The following is a 20,492-nucleotide window of genomic DNA, read 5'->3' as shown; positions in this document are numbered from 1 at the left end:
CACTGATGAATGCAGCTTGAGAAACAGAATCCCCAAATTATCACATGCAGTAGCACTTTTGATTCATTCTGTCTTCCTGTGTTTTTGAAGAGCCAAACTAAAGGCTACGTTGTAGACCCTGAACTAGTTTTCTGTCAAAATTGCCAGGGGTGGGGGGTGGTTTTTAGCAGGAAATGTGTGAAGGGCCTCAGACTGGAACAGAAGCATATTCTTGGCCAGGGGCCTGTGGGGTTAGTTTTATTTCAACATGGAAGTGGCCAGGATAAGAGAGAGAGAGAGAGAGAGAGAGAGAGAGAGAGAGAGAGAGAGAGAGAGGTGTTTTAAAAATCATACATGACAGGTGGCTATCCAATCTCTGTTTAAAAACCTCCAAGGAAGGAGAGTCCACAACCTCCTGAGGGAGACTGTTCCACTGTCTTACTGATAGGCCTTACTGTCAGAAATTTCTTTCCGATGTTCAGTCGGAATCTCCTTTCTTGTAACATGAAGCCATTGGTTCATGTCCTACCCTCCAGAGAAGGAGAAAACAAGCTTGCTCCATCTTCCATGTGGCAGCCCTTTAGATATTTGAAGGTGGCACTTAATTTTGTGATTTAGCCCTACTTCAAAATAGCACAAAATGTGCTCAGCACACACATGATAAAATCAGAGTTCAATTTGGATTAAGAACATAAAAAGAGCCCTTCTGGATCCGACCAATGACCAGTCTCATACAGCATCCTGGGCAGTTCCCAACTAAAGTGCCCTATCAGTGCAAGAGTTTACCTTTGTGGAACGCAATGGGACCCCGGTGGGCTACTGTATATGGCTGGTGTGCTGGGTCAACTTTTAACAGCAACAAAGACTCAGCAGCAGAGCATCTGCCTTGCACTCAGGGAGCCCCAAGTCCAGTTTTCAGCATCTCCAGCATCTCTGGGAAAGACTTGCCTGAATCTTCCTGGAGAGCCGCAGCTCATCTGTGTAGGGTATACTGAGCTAGATCTTATTTGGTACAAGGTAGCTTTCCATCTTCCAGTGAATGAGCTCTTGGCAAAGATCAGAGTTGAACCAAGAACTTCTTGGCTCATGGCACATGCTATCTCGCCTGATTTCATCCCGACTACATGTTCACAACAGCACTGTGCTCTTTTCAAAATGCTGACTGCTAATGTTCTATAATGAGGTTTCATCTCCATTGTGATCAGTTTTTTACTCCAATTAATTGTTTCTATTATGTCTGTGTGCACTCATTATTTCTCTTTTTCTCTCTCTTTCACCATCAAAACATCCTTGGCATCCAAGCTTCACCATCATTGCCATTGTTAGTTGCAATAGCCAGACTGTCACCTGCATCTTTTCTGGTAACTGAGAAACCATCTTCACCAGCAAGTCATCTTACGTCTCCCAGCCTCCAACAGTGGTAATCACAAACATCTGAGATGACATTTCATGCATTCAATATCTTAGCCTATAAGCTCATGCTACATTAACTTAAAATGCATTCGTTAAATGTTATGCAATCACATAATGCTGTGGATTTGGGTGAATTGCATTACAGCCACATTTGCATGTGGACATTAGCATGCCACTCTGCTTATTCACAATCAGGAGAAGGACCGTGGCTCAGTGGCAAAGCACATGGGTTGTACGCTGAAGTTCAACTCCTGGCATCTCCTGTGTTCCCACATCCCTCTTTGCTCATCTCCTAGCTTAAGTGGGAACGACCAGCTTGTTGTCACATGTGAATGCAAGATCATGGTTTGTTTCTCCCCTGGAACAACATGAAGCCATTTGTTGGTTTATCGATCATGGCATATGTGAGGGAAACAAACCATATTGTGTGTTTGCACATCACAACAAGCCAAACTTCATGGCTTGTTGCTTCCAACCATGCTAGGGGAAGAGCAAGGCGGAGGCTATCTGCTCATTTACAAAAAGCCGTTTATGTCTTACTGCGACATGCAAACGAGGGCTGTATATATTGCACATGATTTGTTGTTGTTCTTAGAAAGTGTTATCTTTTAGGTCAGTTGGGATCTAATGCCTTGAGAGGAATCTTCTGTCCCCTGTTTTCTGACAGGTGAGGCAAGAGCAGCCTCCCTCACACCTCTCATTTTTGTTTTCAGAGGAATCATTGATTCAAACCTGAGGCCTTTCTGCCCCTTATCTGAGGCTGCCACATCACCACAGCTAAGACATGATACCCGGCCACAGGTTGGATCTGTGACTGAGCTAGGATCTGAATGATGTTCTTTATCTACTATTATAGTCTATCCTTTCATGCTTAATTCTCCATCACTGAAGTTTTGACATGCAGTTCCCAAATGGCAGGTCTGCTTTGTTCTTAGCTGTAACTATGACTCACAGTGCAGTCCTTCATGGTGGGAAGAAAGTGTCCTTGTCCCCTCATTCTCTTGCCTATATAATAGCTGGCCATAGAGGTCTGTTAGAAAGTCATTTTCTTGCTCCAGGCTCTCAAGTGCGACATCTTTATTAAGCTTACCATCTTTGAGCTACCATATGTCTCCTGAAGGGCACTTAGCAGCTCCTTGCCTCCAGCCTTAAACCGCAGAGCAAGCATGACAGAAAGGGAATATGAGCTTGAAATAAGACAAGCAGCCTAGTCTTCTTTTTCATGTTTTCATGGAAGTGAATCTCACTGAGTTCAATGGAGCTTAATCCCTAGTAATTGTGTTTCAAGTTACAGCACAAAAGTCGGTTTTCTGGCAAATGTATTAACTCCCCTTTTATGTTTAAGAGTGTATGTCCTTTCAGCATGCATATACTGTAGCATTTTTTTCTTCCTAAAAGGGGGAGTGCACCCCTTTGAATTCAATGAATTACATGCTGAGGGGGAGGATAATCAACCATCCCCTGAACAGCTCTTTGTAAAGATTACAATGATTATCAACTTTCAATACTAGGGGAATGCATTAAGAAGAAAGGGGGAGTCGAATGCACAAGTGAGATGAACAGTAGTGTACAATTTAACTCACAGCACTTCATTGTTCTCAGGGTACTGTTACAGTCTTGATATGTGTATTCATTAGCCGTGCTGTATATTAAAGAAAGAAGAAGAGCGGAGAGGTTCTTTTGTCAGGCCAGATCTGGAATTCATGCTTGTGTCTGGGAATGCTTAATACTAACCACCGGTAGATGTATTTGATTCTACAAGGCTTCCACAGAATGGAAAAACGCTCAAAAACTATAGAGAAAAATTGGAGGAGAGAAATTACGGCACCTTCAAAGTTAAGGCAAAACAAGCATCCTTGTTTACAGTATTACCACCAGAGCCCTTTCTATTTCTATTGGGCAGAGAGGAGGGAGATAAGAGTTTTCAAAATTGCATTTGCCGAAAATGAATGTTGACTTCTGCTGGCCTTCATCCCCAGTTCCCAACCTTCTCTAAAGGGAAAAATGTGCTCAGGAAAATGCTCTGCTTGTGTTTTACAAGACTGGCTCAAATTCCCTTCCATCATCTGTAGAAACAGTGGACGCTTCCATGTGGCAGTTCATCATTGCCTTGGTGCTGTTCCTGCATGCAGATTTTGAGCAGTGTTCACACAACATCATCCTGGGCAAAATGCCACCCCATGTTATATTCTCATAGAATCATAGAGTTGGAATAGACCACAAGGGCCATCGAGTCCAACCCCCTGCCAAGCAGGAAACACCATCAGAGCACTCCTGACATATGGTTGTCATTTAATCCTGATTTACTATTTACCGGTGCTGAATGCTAATGATTCTTGTCTCAAGGTAAGTGCTTGGCATTGTGCATATGTAGCTTAATGCTACATAGTCAACCACACCTGAGCCCATTAAAATGAGTGGGCTTAAATGCCCCTAACTCTACATAGGTTTGGGCTGATGGACTTTACCTGTCCTTGTTCAGTTGATAGTAAGTTATCTTATGGGGCGCTTCCAGATTGTTGCTATTTTCAGGTAGGATCAAATCACATACTAGCAAATTCAGGGTGCACAAATAAATTTGATTTAGAGCTGTTGCATAGCAAGCCCACTTCCCTCCAAACTGAACTTTTTGTGATAAGGGAAGTGCAGTGGAAAGGGTGGGGTGACAGTTGCTTGATGCAGCAGCATCCAGCCTCCCAGCAAAAAAATCAGGATGAAGTTTGGTTTTAAGAGCCATCGTTGCCTAATCTCCCCGTAGACAAATCAGGATGAATGCTCAATGCTCTGGGAACCTCCATTGTAGTGACTGACGAAAGATTATGTGTTGCTTATTCCAATTGTCAAAGATGAAATCTCAGAAAAGAAATAAACTTTGTAACACTAGTTGAAAATGAACAGAGCGACAGCAAACGACCAGGTAGAAGGCAATACCCAAAATTAACTGAGACTCATTATAAGTCTATCTAAAGAGACAGAGCTGGTAAGATTTCATTAAAAACTGGCACCACTTGGAAAATACACCAGTTAGGGGGCCTGGCTGGAGAAGTCTAGAACTTTCCATCCATTTAAGAGTGTTCAGGGTTAGTTTAGGCATCCTAAACTAAAATGTAATCTGTGCCATATTCTGAACTTTCTATTAGATGACGTGGCAGTGAATTTTCTCCTCTTCCTTCCACCACAGATTATTAAGTAAATCTTAATGTTATTGACAAAGATGTAAACTCACTCACTTTGTTTTTCTGCTTGCAACCTCCAAGGTGACGAAGATGCTAGCGGTGGTGGTGATCCTCTTTGCCCTCCTGTGGATGCCGTACCGCACCTTGGTGGTGGTCAACTCCTTCATGGACCCTCCTTACCTGAACATCTGGTTCGTCCTCTTCTGTAGGCTCTGCATCTACCTGAACAGCGCCATCAACCCCATCATTTACAATGTGATGTCTCAGAAGTTTAGAGCTGCCTTCAAAAAGCTATGCAAATGTGGGGGGAAGAGGACAGAGATTGCCACTCAGTACAATGCTCCTGTCTTCTACAGCACCATGAAAGACTATTCCCATGACAGTTCTGAGCACAACATCACAGAACAAGAAGATCTCAATGGCTACCCATCATCAGCAAGGAGGAGTAAACCGTCCAAATAAACGCATCACACAATACCAGCTTTAGTAATGGCAGCCACCTACTCAAGTAGTTCCAAGAATGTGTGAACAGCATGCCACAGGCCTGATGCTTCCCTCTTGCCATTTGTACATAATAGTTATACAAGGCCAACCAGTTTGTTTTGTGCTTTAATGTTAACTTCGGGTCAACCTTGGTCAGCATTTTGGATTATTAGGCGTTCCGTAAAGATTGTTGTGGTGCGATGGAATTTCCTGTGACGTATGTGTCTCCTAATTGCGCCCAACGTGCAATTACAATTGTGTCAGGGGAGACTGAGGGCAGTGTTCGCATACCCCAACCCTCCCCGTTGGCCTGGCCCCACTGCTGTCCACACGTTGGAGGGAATGGTCTGAAGGGGGAAGCAGGTCCTCCTCTTCCAACCTCCCCTTGCAGGGGAGGGCTAGGCCAATAGGGATGTGATTGAGAGAACGTGGCCAACATATATGGCCCCACTCTCCCCTTCACACGAGTGTAATCACATGGGAGCGAATGCCAAAATAAAGCTAATACTTGCAGTTGTGTTACGCTTGGTTGTTACCTGCAGCAGCAGCTTTCACTGAGCATTTAGGCCCCACAATAGTTACCATGAAGACTTCAGAAAGAGCTAGTAGAATATCCAAGTTACTGTAACTCATTTTATCCCATTGCGTGGACAGGCGGAGTCCCCAGATCCTGCGCGGTCCCCCCGTCATGTGGAATAACGACTCAAGACAACATGCTATGGGATTAAATTGGCCACAACTTTATTAAATTTCAAATGTGGGTAGACCTTGGCTCAGGCATTGGGCATTCTCCCTCCCCAGTCCCCAGCCGGGGACCTAGGGAGCATCAGGGTTATCCAGTGTGTGTGTGGGGGGGATGGGCCGGCTCTGGAGAACATATGTTCAAGCAGAGATAGCTGCCCCCGTTACGACGCCGCCGCAGGGGAGAGCAATGACGACCTTTCAGCGTACGGTCAAAGCCTCCCTTCAGAAACCCCATTAACGGGGAACCCTGGTATCGCCGCCGCAAAGAGGAAGATGGACTAAAGGATTCCGCCCAAGGCCTGATACCGCCAAAGTTGTGACGTTTTGCTACGGGAAAGGCGAAACCTGCCAATGCAGGGAAATTCCTTTCCAGCCCTTTAACAGCGACCTTAACGTAGCAGCGCCCGCATACCTGTGAAGAAAAGTTAACCTGCAAAACCTGTGAAGAAAAGTTAACCTGCAAAATAAGACATTAACTGAGGGTGGGTAGGGTGGGAGAAGCTCTGGAGCCAAGTGAGGATTCCCAGGTAAGATCCTCCCTCTATTGTGTGGACAGGTAATCCCTCCCCTACCTGGCCTGGTCTCCTTGGCAACGCTTCCCCCAGGTGGGATTGGACAACTGACTGAGGTAGGCGGAGACCTCCAGGTATCCCACCTGAGGGAAGGCAAGGCCAAGCCTATGCTGTTGGAGCCGCTCCAGATCTAGGGGCTGCACGCGTCCACGCAAAGGGCACCCCCCGTTTTAAGCGGGGAGCGGTCATTACATTAAGCAAATTGAGTCTATTTTGCTCAGTGCCGTCTGTTCTGACCGGCAGTGGCTCTCCATTGTTTTCAGCAGAGACGTCTTTCCAGTCCTTCTATACCAGAGAAGCCATTTCAATTGGGGGTGCCAGTGGTAAAGCCTTCTGCATTAAAAAAACACACGCATTCTCTTATTTCTTTGTGGTCCTTCCCTGCATGGCTTTGGTGTGATCAGGGAGAAAGGTCTGTCAGGGTGCCATCAGTTTGGGCCATGTGACCTTGATGCACGACCACTGTAGCATGTGTCATTTATAATAAATCTCAAGCTACAAGGTTAATGACCCATATGACAGCATCAGGGTAGCTCCTTTAGCACAAGACTTCTTTTTTTTTTTAAGGCTTAAATCACTCAGCAGTAGTAAAGACATTCCCTTAAGATTTTACCTAGCTGCTATCCTCATTGTTGCAGCTGATTTGTCAGCTGTTTTAGTTTCTCTGCAGTATATTTCCTTCGGAATAAGCATATATTTTGGTCCTGCACTGCTGGGTGTGTCGTCACTGTATGGGTGGGTTGCTGTCCGTTGTTATTTTTTTCTGCGCAGGCAGCCATACCAGCGATGGATAAAAGGTCTTCCTGGTGCACACCTGTAAATTGTAAATATTTGCAACTGTGGTGGCTTGATGTGCTTTGGGGGGGGGGAAGTACTCCAGTTTGTATCATTTATTGAATCTATCACCGTGAAATGTAAATTGACCGATCTGCGTTCCAGTTGTAAAATGAAGCACGTTTCGCAGTTGTTACTGTTTATTGGTTTATTGCATTTGTAGCCAACGTAGTGCTTGCCAGATGTTTGTGGAATACAGCTGTAGCCAGCATAGTCAATGGCCAGTGATGAGAGGTGTTGTAGTCCAAAATATCTGGAGGACACCCCATTGCTTACCTATGGTTCATGATGTTTGTATCCTGCCTTTCCTCCAGTAGTCCAATTAGTTCAATATTGTCTACATCGACTGATATACACCGTTCTCTCCTCACCTCCATTTTTTACCCTCACTGTTGCCCTGTGAGGTAGGTTAGGTTGTGACATAGCGGTCCAAGTCAACTACTGTACTGACCTTCATGAAATGTAGGAAGCTCCCTTATACCAAATCAGAGCATTGGCCCATACATCTCAGTAATATCCACACTGCGTGACAGTGGCTCTTTTCAGACATGAGTATTTCCCAACTTTTTTAAAAGGAAATCTGTGGCCACTGAGGCCTCATTTGTCAAAAGCCAGTGTGGCCCCATGGTAGGACTAGGAATGAAGTGTTGGATTACTTAGAAGACCCACTTAATAATAGTAATAATAAATTATTATTTATATGCCACCCATATGACTGGATTTCCCCCAGCTACTCTGGGCAGCTTCCAACAAATTAAAACATCGAACACAGTAAAACATTGAACATTAAAGACTTCCCTACACAGGGCTGCCTTCAGATGTCTTCTAAAAGTCAGATAGTTGTTTCATTTCCTTGACATCTGATGTGAGGGCCAGGGTGGGCGCGACTACTGAGAAGGCCGTCTGCTTGGTTCCCTGTAATCTCATAATGAGGAAACTGCCAGAAGGCCCTCAGAGCTGGATCTCAGTGTCTGGGCTGAACGATGGGGGTGGAGGTGCTACTGTAGGTAGATAAGACCACCCTAGGAAAGTTCACGCGTGTACTAGGCGAGGCTGCGAAATGATGACTGATCCATGGTTATCTAATCATGGTAGAATTGGGAAATGGCTGCGAAGGGTCATAGCTCACCAAAAGAGCATCTTCTTGGCAGTTGGAAGGTCCCACGTTTTTTCTCTGGAATCTCCTAGTAGCGTGGTGTCAACACCAGGGGAAACTATGGCAGTGAGTAGGTTTAGAAAAGGGCATACTTTTCAATCATTGTTATTTTGGGGAGAATTGGAGAAAAAAAAAATCCAAAGTTGTTTTCCATTCCAAAACTGTAATTAGTGAGCATCATGTGGCACTGCTGATTGCCTGCAATAAGTCATATTGCTACCGTGGCACTCCTGGCTCTAGCTGAAGCCAAGCGAACGACGGCACGCTGAGAAGCCTCTTTTGCAGCAGGGGAGATGTAGAACCACAGACCAGCTTTAGACTGCCGTTGTCCGTGCCTTCCTCTGCTATGCTGACTGAACATGCAGTCCCACCTGCAGCGCAGCTGAACGTGAGGCGTGTGAACGGTGGGGGCTGTGGAGGCTGTTTTGAAGGTCAAATGCACAGCAGGTGTGCGCCGCACAGGCAGAAAATCTGCTGCACAGATCTAACTTTGGTGAACTGATGCCATTTCCGTTTGTCAAAGTTCTTTGTTGTTAAATGCTAGAAACACAGAATGCAGAAGACAGTAGCGGCCCTGCTTCTGTTCACCTTTAAAAGCGCTGTGCAATTTTTGGTCTTGAAGATGCTCATTAGGCTGCTGAAAGCAGGCAGTTATCAGTAGGGTGGAGTGAATATGTCAATTACAGTTTCTCTCAGTTTCTCGTTTTTTTCTATATTAACTTCAGTCCTCCGTTTTTGCATCAGATGTGATTATGGATTTTCTTACAAGCTCCTCGCAAAAAGATCACCATCAGCTTAGTGCGAATTTCACCTAATACACACATTTGTCTTTGCAATTTTGCCTAACAAACAACATTTTTGCAAGCAAGGTGCACTTTCACATATGGATATTCCCCCCTAATACGCGCATTTTTCTACACTTTATTTATTTATTTTGCAAAATATTTGCTTGGACAACTGTATCACAACATTTAGAGAAACACGAATTTTGACGGATGGCCGTGTTTTGGTTCACATCTTGTTTCAAGAAGTGAGAATTAAGTAGGCTCATGTTGAAATCTTAACTGGACTGAATTCCTCCTCCTGTCCCTCATTGTCAGTGTGTGTGGAAGCAATGACAGTCTGTACAATATGCATGCAGGTGATACAGACAGTGGATTAAATCAGGAGCCATTTGAAATGGCTTCTATGCTTGAAACTCCTGATAAGCAATGAGCCCATTAGTGTCTCCGTTGGAGTACAGATCCTGATGTATCTCCTTATGAAACAGTCAGAGAGGTGCTAAAAGTTTGCTCTGGTTTCTTAAAGACAAGGCTTTATTTACCTCCACCTTCTGATCTTCAGAAATGATCACAAATGCTTGGGAAATGTGACTAACATCACCATCGTATTAAACTTTGACAGTGATCCCTTTGATTCCCACGCAGTGTGTTTCCATAGGAGCACTACCTTAAGACTCGAACTCAGAACGCAAGGGAGAAACTTGCTAAGAAGAAGGCACGCTTGGCAAATCCACACCGTGATCAACTCTCACCTGGGAACCAATGTCCCGACTGTGGAAGGACGTGTGGGTCCAGAATTGGCCTCCACAGTCACTTATGGACTCATTGTTAAAACCTTGTTTATGGAAGACAATCTTACTCGGCTTTGAGTGATCACCAAAGAAGAAGACCTTAAGACTGCTGCCTTAATGGGCTGTTGTAACCTCAGCTGATGTGTCACCCAAATGTCCCCTTCAATGCATTGAAGGTAATTGCTGGTGAGGTGTGACTCTTCCTCCAACTGCTTTTTTAAACTATTCAGAATATAGAAGAAACTATCAGAACAGATTCCAGGGTGGCGTGCAATAATTACACACAACAGCCAGGTGACAATACAGTGCACAAAACCATGGCTGATGAGCAGCAAAACAAAAGCAACAACAAAGAAAAGCAAAAATATGTAAAATGCCTGCTGCAGCAAGACAGATTTAGCCTGGTTTATTGGTGCCAGGTAAGCCCTCTTGGGTAGATGTTCCACAGCTGGAGCTGAAAAAGCCCTCTCTCTGTTTCAGGGTGGAGAACCTTAGACCCAAGGCCAAATGCAGAACTGCAGTCTTCTCTTTCATGCCCTTGGACTCTGCCCAGGTCACACCCCTTCCCCCAGGACACACCCCCTCACTGGCCTTGCTTCATATCCTTCTTGACTGTTATTGTCTGGATAGAATGTGCCCTTGAACTCTGATAATAACTCTGGCCTGGATACATAGTACTGATGGATGTTTGTTGGCTATTAACGTCCTGTACAAAGGCAACATGTTCCACTCATTGTTCATCTCACTTTTGTCTCTGCTCTGCCCGCTACTGGCTTGTGACCCTCAAAAGGCTGCCCAGTACGGCCTCGGCCCAGTATACCTGAAGGAGCATCTCCACCCCCATCATTCTGCCCGGACACTGAAATCCAGCTCTGAGGGCCTTCTGGTGGTTCACTCACTGTGAGAAGTGAGGTTACAGGGAACCAGGCAGAGGGCCTTCTCGGTAGTGGCACCCATCCTGTGGAACGCCCTCCCATCAGATATCAAGGAGATAAACATCTATCTGGCTTTTAGAAGACATCTGAAGGCAGCCCTCTTTAGGGAAGTTTTTAATGTTTGAAGTTTTATTCTATTTTTAATGTTCTGTTGAAAGCTGCCCAGAGTGGCTCGGGAAACCCAGCCAGATGGGCGGGGTAGAAATAATAAATTATTATTATTATTATTATTATTATTATTATTATTATTATTATTATTATATCTCACTGCCACTCTAGTTGGCATGAATCTCACTTCAGATAGAAGAGGCACTCTGAGAAGGGCATCAACAGTGGCCCTCAGAATGTGGGCAGGACAGTACGCAGATGGGTAGGTATTTGTTAGGTATTTGGATCCCAAGCCAGCAGCGATTTTAAAGGTAAGTGCCAACACTTAGAACTAGGCTGTGAAATGTGTAGGCAGTCAGTGAGGCACTTTTTAAACCAGGTGGGAGGTGATCCAAATGAACTGCTCCCATACAAAATTCTGGCAGCTGCATTCTGCATTGACTGAAACTTCCAAGCCTCCTTCAAAGGAAGCCCCACATGTATTACATTGCAGCAATCAAAATGGGAGTTTACCATGGCTAACTATGGCCACACTGTGCCTATTCAGGAGTGACCACAGCTGGCAAACAAAGTTATACGTAGTTGTGGAAGAAACTCTGTGCTATATAGCCACTTGAACCCAGGAGGAGCCACATGCTAAAAAAAACACCCTTCATTTTCAGGTGGAGCGTCACTCTGTTGAGAACTGGTTGAACATCCTTTTTCTGAACAAGAAAACCATTTACCCATGGCACACGGCAGGCTTTGGGCTGTAATATTTCAGCAGTGCTCTGTGCGACACCTAAATTCAGCCCCACCTCCCGCCTTCTGTTGTCCATCATTGTTGCAGCAGTTCCTGCGGCACCCTCTCAGCTCAGCACCCAGTATGGGGGAACCAGTCACGCTCCCCTAAATCTGCTTCTGACCTTTGTCTTGTTAGTACTGAGCTTCAGTTTATTGGCCATCGTTCAGCCCATGATCAAATCCAGACACCAGTTCAGAAATTCGGCAGCCTCATCTGACTATGAAGACAAGGATAAATAAAACCATCACCAGCATATTGATGATTCCTCACACCAAATCCCCAGGGGACCTCACCCAGTGGCTTTCTATGGATATTAAAAAGTATAGGGGACAGCAAAATAATAATAATAATAATAATAATAATAATAATAATAATAATAATAATAATAAAAAATAGGGGACATGGTGGGACTCCCATGGAACTCTAAAGCGCAAGTGCTGAGGGACTGAGCAGAAGGACTTAGTACACTGGTGGGTCCTTGCGGGAAAGGTGATTGCTTAGACTGACACGGAGTCAAGAATAAGGGTGTTTTTCCCCCCTTAAAAGATAAACTGTGAATAATACACTTTCCCTATTGCAGCACATTTATTATCACAGGGCAGATCAGTACTGAATAATTGCCTAGCTCCCCATCATTTCTCTCTAAGAACCACAATGTCCAATTTCTTCCTGTTCATATATCAGATTAACTCTTTCCTTACATCTCCCCTCCCACTCTGGCAGCAATGACTCTTCTCTCTATTTCAACATCCAAGCAATTGTTCTTCTGCCTTATTCAATTAATCATTAAAACAGCACATACATTTCTGTGATGAACAAAACAGACTATCTTTTCCCCATGCTGCAAAACATTTCGGCTTGCAGCATCATCAGTTGCTCCAATAAAAATGTGATTCTGTTGTTTCCAAGGTGGCAGTTACAGAGCCTTTATTTGCTGAAGCCAAGTGATGTTGGTTGAGGCCATGCAGTGAGTACATTCAGAAGTTCTCTGTTTGTTAACATTGTTGGATCTGTTGGCATCTCTGTAGCAACTACAGTGGTACCTCAGGTTAAGAACTTAATTCGTCCTGGAGGTCTGTTCTTAACCTGAAACTGTTCTTAACCTGAAGCACCACTTTAGCTAATGGGGCCTCCTGCTGCCGCTGTGCCGCCGCCACACAAGTTCTGTTCTCATCCTGAAGCAAAGTTCTTAACCCGAGGTACTATTTCTGGGTTAGCGGAGTCTGTAACCTGAAGCGTCTGTAACCTGAAGCGTCTGTAACCCGAGGTACCACTGTACTGATAAGTCAGCCAGCCGGTAGTTCTCAGAATTAAATTGTTTGCTTCACTTTTTACTTTATTTCACCCCAAACTCCCGATTTGTGTTTTTTAACGTGTGTGGGTTACCTGCAGTTTTACCTACCTAAAGTGTCTGGCATCCCATTTTTTTTTTGCATTCCATGACATATAGATAATATTTCAGAACCTGCAGGTAATGTTCTGTTTGATGTAATATGTTCTACCCATCCTGTGCTTTTGAAGGCAGCTGTCTCCCTGAGATACATGCAGATGAGGCATCATTTGGAATTGCAAGGCGGAGATCCAGGATTGCTGATACACGGCTCAAGTATAGCTCCCACTTATGGTTTGTATAGATACGGTATGGAGATCAGCAAAATGCTATAAACAGAAGGCTTGCTGATAGCTTTGGCATTTTTATCGGAGCAACTGACAACATAAATGAAAGATACTCTGTTTTGTTAATCACACTAATGTGGGAATATTACATGTATTTTCAGTTCTTAGTTATGTTTAATTCATGCCAGAGCATTACCCATCTTTGCTGTAATCAAGCTTCCATGCAAGTCAATTGGGTATCTGAAATATACAAAATGAGGTCTCATCACAGTCTATGTTGAAGTTAATGGAAAGATTTTAGCTTAGCTGAAACAGGTGCCTTGGGTTATTTCCAGCACTGTGGGTTGGGGGGTGGCAACTAAATTTGCTAATTCAACTTTATGAAGTTTGTATCCTGAGCTCTATAATAGACATCCTTAGACTGAGCAACCGGCAAACGTCAGACCTGCAAGAAGTGTAAGCTATGGGAAGGAAAGAGGCACCCAGTTTTATAAAAGCAACTTGCAAGGTATCTTTTTTCAAATAATAGGGAATTCAAGCGGTCAGTGCCAAAAGAATGGATCCCGAACAGAACCCCTGGGAATCAAGAGGAAGGTGTCAGCATGCTGAGGGAGTTCTGGAGTTTGCAGAAGAACAAAACAAATATTTTAAAGAACCCTTTGAAGAGGGTAAAGGTGTTTCAGAAACCAATGCAATTAGGACAGTATGATCAGTAGCTATGGAATGTTGCTGAACAAGAGCTCTCTGCTAAGGAAGCGAAGATACAAGGCGACATTTGTTGCAAGTCGTTTGGTAAGGATTGGGCTGATAGGGGATGCAATGCAAGAAGCCTGGAGGCGTCACTGTTGTGCTTTTGGTTTTGGCAAGGGAAAGTGGGCACATCCATACCACAGAATGGAGAGATATATGAGCAAAATGCTGGCCACACCTTGTCAAGTTTTTCTCACCAACAATGAGATCTAGGACTCAGCTATACAGCTGCAAATGAAACGTTTTGAATGTGTTGTAATGTGCAATATACAATTGCGACACTAGATGGCAACTGTGACCTATAGCAAATTCAATACATTTTTCAAAACGATTATAAAAAAATCATTTTCACAAGCATTTTTAACATGTGTGCAGATTCCACCCTAGAAACTTGAAGAAATTTCAGAGCGAAAAGTTAGATAATTGAAAACCTGCCCGTGCCACCCCATTTTAGCCAAGACAGTTTCTATCCTGTGAATTGTAAACACCACCAATCAAGAGTTTCTAAAACGCTTGAGGTTAAATGTTACATATAAAATATTTATTTACAAATTTTAAATTTGGCCAACATATTCTATATTTGAATACGGGCAGTTTTAAAACTCACATTTAAAATGTAATTCTCAAAACCCTTCTAAAACTAGTCCTCACCAAATCATTTCAGCAAATGTGGAATGTTACCTATTAAAAATGCTTGAAATTCAGGATATAGATCAGCTCAGGCTTCCAAAATTCCCTTAATGACAGAGGAGGTGATCGAGTTTGTGTCATAGCAGTACATCTCCTCCCCTTGCAATAAGGTGTTTTTCATTCCTACCCTAGGGCAACAGCCTCAGATTTAATAAGACTTTGCAATTGGAAATGTCACAGAATGGCTACTATTCAGAAAGACAGAGAGAGAATATAAATGAAACATGAATCTCATTTTTAAAGACTTCCTGAAAAGGAAGCAAGACATTATCAAAAAGAAAGGTATGACTCTATTACGCTTTTTGGGTTTTTTTTGCATAAAATATATAAAGGCCACAATCCTATCCTCATTTTCTTCCTTCTGAGAAGATTGCACTGTAAAAGTCATAGTAAGTTGAGAGTTGCTGAGGGGCTGTAGATGGGATTGATATAAACCAGTTTCCAGTTCAATCTGTTTTGCTCTTCCACCCTGAATCTCAGGACTCTCCCCACTAATTAGTGCAGAACGGCAATTAGTGGGAAAGGTAAATTGCTACAGAGTCAGGGACATCCAGCAAATATGAAGAGGTGGAATCCTGCAGTGCTGAGCTCCTGCCCACCTCCCATCATCATATTAATGCAATTTGTCAAAAGTTGTTTGTTTATTTTGCAATTCATGTTTTGAAAGAACCCCTGGAGCTCCTCAATCAGCACGTACTTGAGGGCATCCTAAGTTTTCTGTTCAGAGAGTGCTTAGAAGCAGCTCCTCATCTTCACAAAACCAGTGAGCAGGAAGTGGATGCAGAGAAGTGATTTGTCTCTCTCTCTCTGCCTCTTTCTCTCATATACTACTAGAATCTGGAGTTGTCCAATGAAGCTAAATGATGGAGATTCAGGACAAAAAAAATACTTTTATCACAGAGAGAATATTCAGTAGGGACAAGGAGGGTGGTCTAAACCACTGAGCCTCTTGAACTTGCTGATCGGAAGGTCAGCGGTTCGAATCCCCGCAACAGAGTGAGCTCCTGTTGCTCTTTCCCAGCTCCTGCCAACCTAGCAGTTTGAAAGGACACCAGTGCAAGTAGATAAATAGGTGCAACTGTGGCGGGAAGGTAAACGGTGTTTCCGTGTGCTCTGGTTTCCCTCACGGTGTTCCGCTGTGCCAGAAGCAGTTTAGTCATGCTGGCCACATGACCCAGAAAGCTGTCTGTGGACAAGCGCTGGCTCCCTCGGCCTGAAAGCGAGATGAGTGCTGCAACCCCAAAGTCGCCTTTGACTGGACTTAACCGTCTAGGGATCCTTTACCTTTACCTTTTACCTATTCAGTGGGATTTGCTTCCAGAAGCAACTTAATCCATTCCAGTCCGGCTTCCGCGCTGGTCATGGGACCGAGACGGCTCTGGTTGCCCTAACAGATGATCTTCGTAGACAGCTGGATCGAGGCGGGTCGGGGCTGCTGATTCTTCTAGATCTGTCAGCAGCTTTCGACATGGTTGATCATGAACTTCTGGACCACCGCCTTGCCGACGTGGGGATCCAGGGCACAGTCCTTCAATGGCTGCGCTCGTTTCTCTCTGGTCGGGGACAGAGGGTGGTGCTTGGGGGGGAATTGTCATCGCGCCACTCCTTGGTATGTGGAGTACCTCAGGGTGTGATACTCTCCCCGATGCTTTTCAACATCTTTATGCGCCCCCTCGCCCAGCTTGTTCGGAGTTTTGGGCTGGGTTGCCATCAGTATGCTGATGACACCCAACTCTATCTGTTGATGGATGGCCATCCTGACTCGGCCCCAGACACACTGACCAGATGTTTCGAAGCTGTGGCTGGATGGTTACGTGGGAGCCGGTTGAAGCTAAATCCTTCGAAGACAGAGGTCCTGTGGCTGGGGCGGGGCGATATGGGATTGGGGGGGCAACTCCCATCTCTTGCGGGGGCGCAATTAGTGCCAACACCGTCCGTTAAGAGTTTGGGTGTAATCTTCGACACCTCCCTTTCCATGGAGGTGCAGATTGCAGCTATAACAAAGGCGGCATTTTTCCATCTCCGCCAAGCTAAGCAGTTGGCTCCTTACCTCTCTCGCCCTGACCTAGCCACTGTGATCCACGCGACGGTCACCTCCAGACTGGATTATTGTAACTCGCTCTACGTGGGGCTGCCCTTGAGACTGACCCAGAAACTCCAGCGGGTGCAGAATGCTGCAGCGAGACTCCTTACGAGGTCTTCGCTGCGAGATCACATTCACCCGGTGCTATACCAGCTGCACTGGCTCCCGGTGGAGTACAGGATCAGGTTTAAGGTGCTGGTTTTAACCTTTAAAGCCCTATACGGCTTAGGACCCTCGTACCTACGGGACCGCCTCTCCTGGTATGCCCCACAGAGAAACTTACGGTCTTCAAATAAAAACATCTTGAAGGTCCCAGGCCACAGAGAAGTTAGGCTGGCCTCAACGAGAGCCAGGGCTTTTTCGGCTGTGGCTCCGATCTGGTGGAACACTCTGTCACAAGAGACCAGGGCCCTGCGGGACTTGACATCTTTCCGCAGGGCCTGCAAGACAGAGCTGTTCCACCAGGCCTTTGGCAAGGGCACAGCCTGACTCCCTCCTTCGGCAATCTTCGCGGAGCTCTGGCCCAATGGCTGCCAGTGCTTTGAATTAATTAATTTTAGAATGAATGATTTTAGAGTGTTGTTTATGCTGTACTTTTGTACTGTTTTATTGTTGTTAGCCGCCCTGAGCCCGGCTAAGGCTGGGGAGGGCGGGATATAAATAAAATTTATTATTATTATTATTATTATTATTATTATTATTATTAATCTCTATTCATGTATTAATAGGGATGGACCGGGCCTATTATGATCGTTTCCATCCCAGTTCTACCTGGGGGCGAGACTAAGTCTGTCTCCTCCCATTTCTACATGGATTTCAATGGGAAAGGGTTGGACCTTTGATGCCCAATATGGCTACCAATTCCTGCCTTATGGTTTCTAGCCACATTTGGTAAGTGGTGGTACGTAGTTCTATGACCTCTCTCATAGCCATAGTTCTCCACCTGCCACCATCCTGCTCCCTGCCAGAATTTATTCATTTTTTAAACTGCATTTCAAAATTTCAAATATTGGGGCCAGGATCACTCAAGCATGACATTTGAATTTTCTAGATTTGGGCTTTCAATCTGGGGGTGGAATGCCTGCCACAAAACAGCCATCAATATAGCCATAATCCTGTGCACTTGACCACAAAGATAAATTGGCCGGTCAACAGGCAGGAACTGGATGAGATCCCAGCTGGAGCAAACTCCCAGGTTCAATGGGACTGAGGATATGGGCCAGGCAGTGAGGAAACTGATACCATCAGTTATTTAAAAGAAATGTTTATCTCAAGTAGACAGCATGAGGGATTTGCTACACTTCTCAGCCTCAGAAATAGATCAGATTATTAGGACAGCTGCTCCCAGAATTGCACTCCCCGTTCCAAATGCCTCCTTCTACATTCCAGCTGGCCACAAGGACATGGCCCTTTTATAAGAATTGATTTGTCAGCTCAAGACGTTTGTGAGGGGCTGTACTTTATGTCTCAAGCACTCTCTCACACACATACAAAGTAAGGGTGGAGGACAAATTTGATTCAGTTCACATTTAAAGGCGAATTTGCCTACCTGATGCTTCTTAAGACCATGTGCAAACTTGAAGCGCAGCCATCTTTCAAAATGTGCACTACTCCAAATTTTGCAGTGAAGTTCTCCAACCAAGTAATGTGTGCTAAAAAAGGTATATTCTATGGGAAAGTGCTCATAAATAAATGTATTAGTGGAGATAACAGATAAAATGCACTATATTAGGGGAAAATACTTGCAAAAATATTTATATTAGGCAAAATTGCATTAAAAAGTGTGTATTAGGAATAAAATATGCACTAGAATGCTGGCAAGATACAGAGATGTGGAGAGCCAAAGTCTGCTCCAGCTGTGGGAACTCTCCAACATGCCTGCTCTTCAAATTTTGCACAGCTAACATGAGAAAGCAGATGCTTGGACTCACAAGAGATGCCCAAGCAGTCTGTGTTGCGTATTATCTACATATATACTCCTTCACCCCATCGCCACCTCATGAAAGTTAGCTTCCTCGTGTTGCTTTCTGCCCTCCAGAGGGTACAAAGGCCACTTATTAATTTTAGTCAGTTACCAACACTGCTGCCATCTCTTTCCATCCATTCTCCAAACTGCTCTGGGAGAAAGGTCACCACACTTAATCTTGCTTAAAGGATGGGGACTTGAGAGAGGGAGAGAGGGACTTGTGCTGAGCCCCTTGGAAAGTTCATGAATGAAACTGAATAAACCTCTGCTCTCTCTCTCATCTCTTGCAAGCAAAAGGGGAACCCTGAGAGGCACAGACTTCTTCCTTGCGCTCTTGTAGTGAAACAGATGAGTTCTGGAGGCACATGTTGCTTGTGCATCTCACTACATGCGAGATCTGAACATCTCCACTTCACGTATTACACAAAACCACTTTTTAAAGAGGCAAGCAGCTAGAAATCCTGGCAATGACTTGAAATGGTACTTAATGAATTGCAAGTAAATTCCACCTTCAATATATTTACTTATTGTTCTTAGGAACCACCCACATATAATACATCTGCTTTAAGAAACAGTTATACATATTTACACTGTGCACTTTCAGCTCCGACCTAACCATGTTTACTCCTGAGTAAACACAATTGATTTAAACTGGAATTACTTCAAAGCAAGCATAGTTATAGGCTTACTTGCAGACGCCTGGTACTGTCCCCCAGAAGACCAGTGGTTAGCATGCTATGATGGTTGGATGGTTGGCATCTCAAGGGTAAAGTAGCTGTCATCCTATGCCTTCCTTGGTGAGTAATTACCCTACATTAAGAAAATCCATGGTGTCATCTGTCTCCTTGACCCAGTCTTCCCTGCCAAAGCAGTTTTGAAGCAATGCCCGCTGTGTTTTCCCCCCTGCTCTCCGTTCTGTAAGTTAAATGCTCCCAATTTTCTCCATTTGCAGGAATTGAATGTGTTTTCATGCCCAGTCACTTATGTGATTTGATGCCAGACCTGCTCTGCCTTGCACCCACAATGCCAGGGCTCTTTTGATGAAGCCAAGTGCTTCTGCTGATACCCAGGTTTGCTTGCCTGAAAGCTCAGGGTGTCTAAGTAAAGTTCAACAACCCTTTAATCGAGATACAGATTTGGATCATGGATCCAGAAATTCCAAATCCACACAGACCTTCTGGTTAATCCCTGGAGGTCCCCCTCCCTGGGATCATTTGAGATCCATTAGATAAGACCAGAAGTATCTCATGTTTCCCTCACAACAACAATTCACAACAGGCAGAGGTTGAAAAGTCTGCTCTTCATTTTCAGGTGCTATGCTGTGGTTAATGCTTAATGTGTCATGCTTAATGACATCATCAGAGCCTGTCCCTGTGACATCACAGGGACCTGCCCCATGACATCACTGAGGTTTGTGGCCTAAAACCTCAGAGTCTGGGATACTCCTGACCTGACAATCCTATTCAGATGTGCCTTCAGGCTTTTTAGTTTGTTTTTAATGTGAAACTAGCATTTTAGCCTCCTCCTCTGTTTAGTTTTCTTCTTGTCTTTGTATGCTGGTGTTTGTAATAATTGGAATGATGTCCAAATGCTCTGAGCAGACCCATCAAAATATATGGATTCAAGTAC

The 20,492-nt window shown here is 44.4% G+C and overlaps 1 protein-coding gene across 2 annotated transcripts in view; it reads left to right on the top strand.

Annotated features, from left to right (window-relative positions):
• LOC114599600 (thyrotropin-releasing hormone receptor-like) overlaps positions 1–10,094 on the top strand; it is a 32,818-nt gene extending 22,724 nt beyond the window's left edge. For both annotated transcript variants that reach the window (XM_028735094.2, XM_077929267.1), the window contains one exon: positions 4,650–10,094. In XM_028735094.2, the coding sequence (XP_028590927.2) occupies positions 4,650–5,030 (381 nt within the window). In that variant the 3' untranslated portion in view covers positions 5,031–10,094. The remainder of the gene's footprint in view (positions 1–4,649) is intronic.
• Positions 10,095–20,492: the final 10,398 nt, after the last annotated feature.

The sequence above is a fragment of the Podarcis muralis genome, chromosome 5 (assembly GCF_964188315.1).
Source record: "Podarcis muralis chromosome 5, rPodMur119.hap1.1, whole genome shotgun sequence".
NCBI classification, from domain to species: domain Eukaryota; kingdom Metazoa; phylum Chordata; class Lepidosauria; order Squamata; family Lacertidae; genus Podarcis; species Podarcis muralis.
Note: the sequence above shows the minus strand (reverse complement) of the source record. Positions and strands in the feature narration are given on the sequence as shown.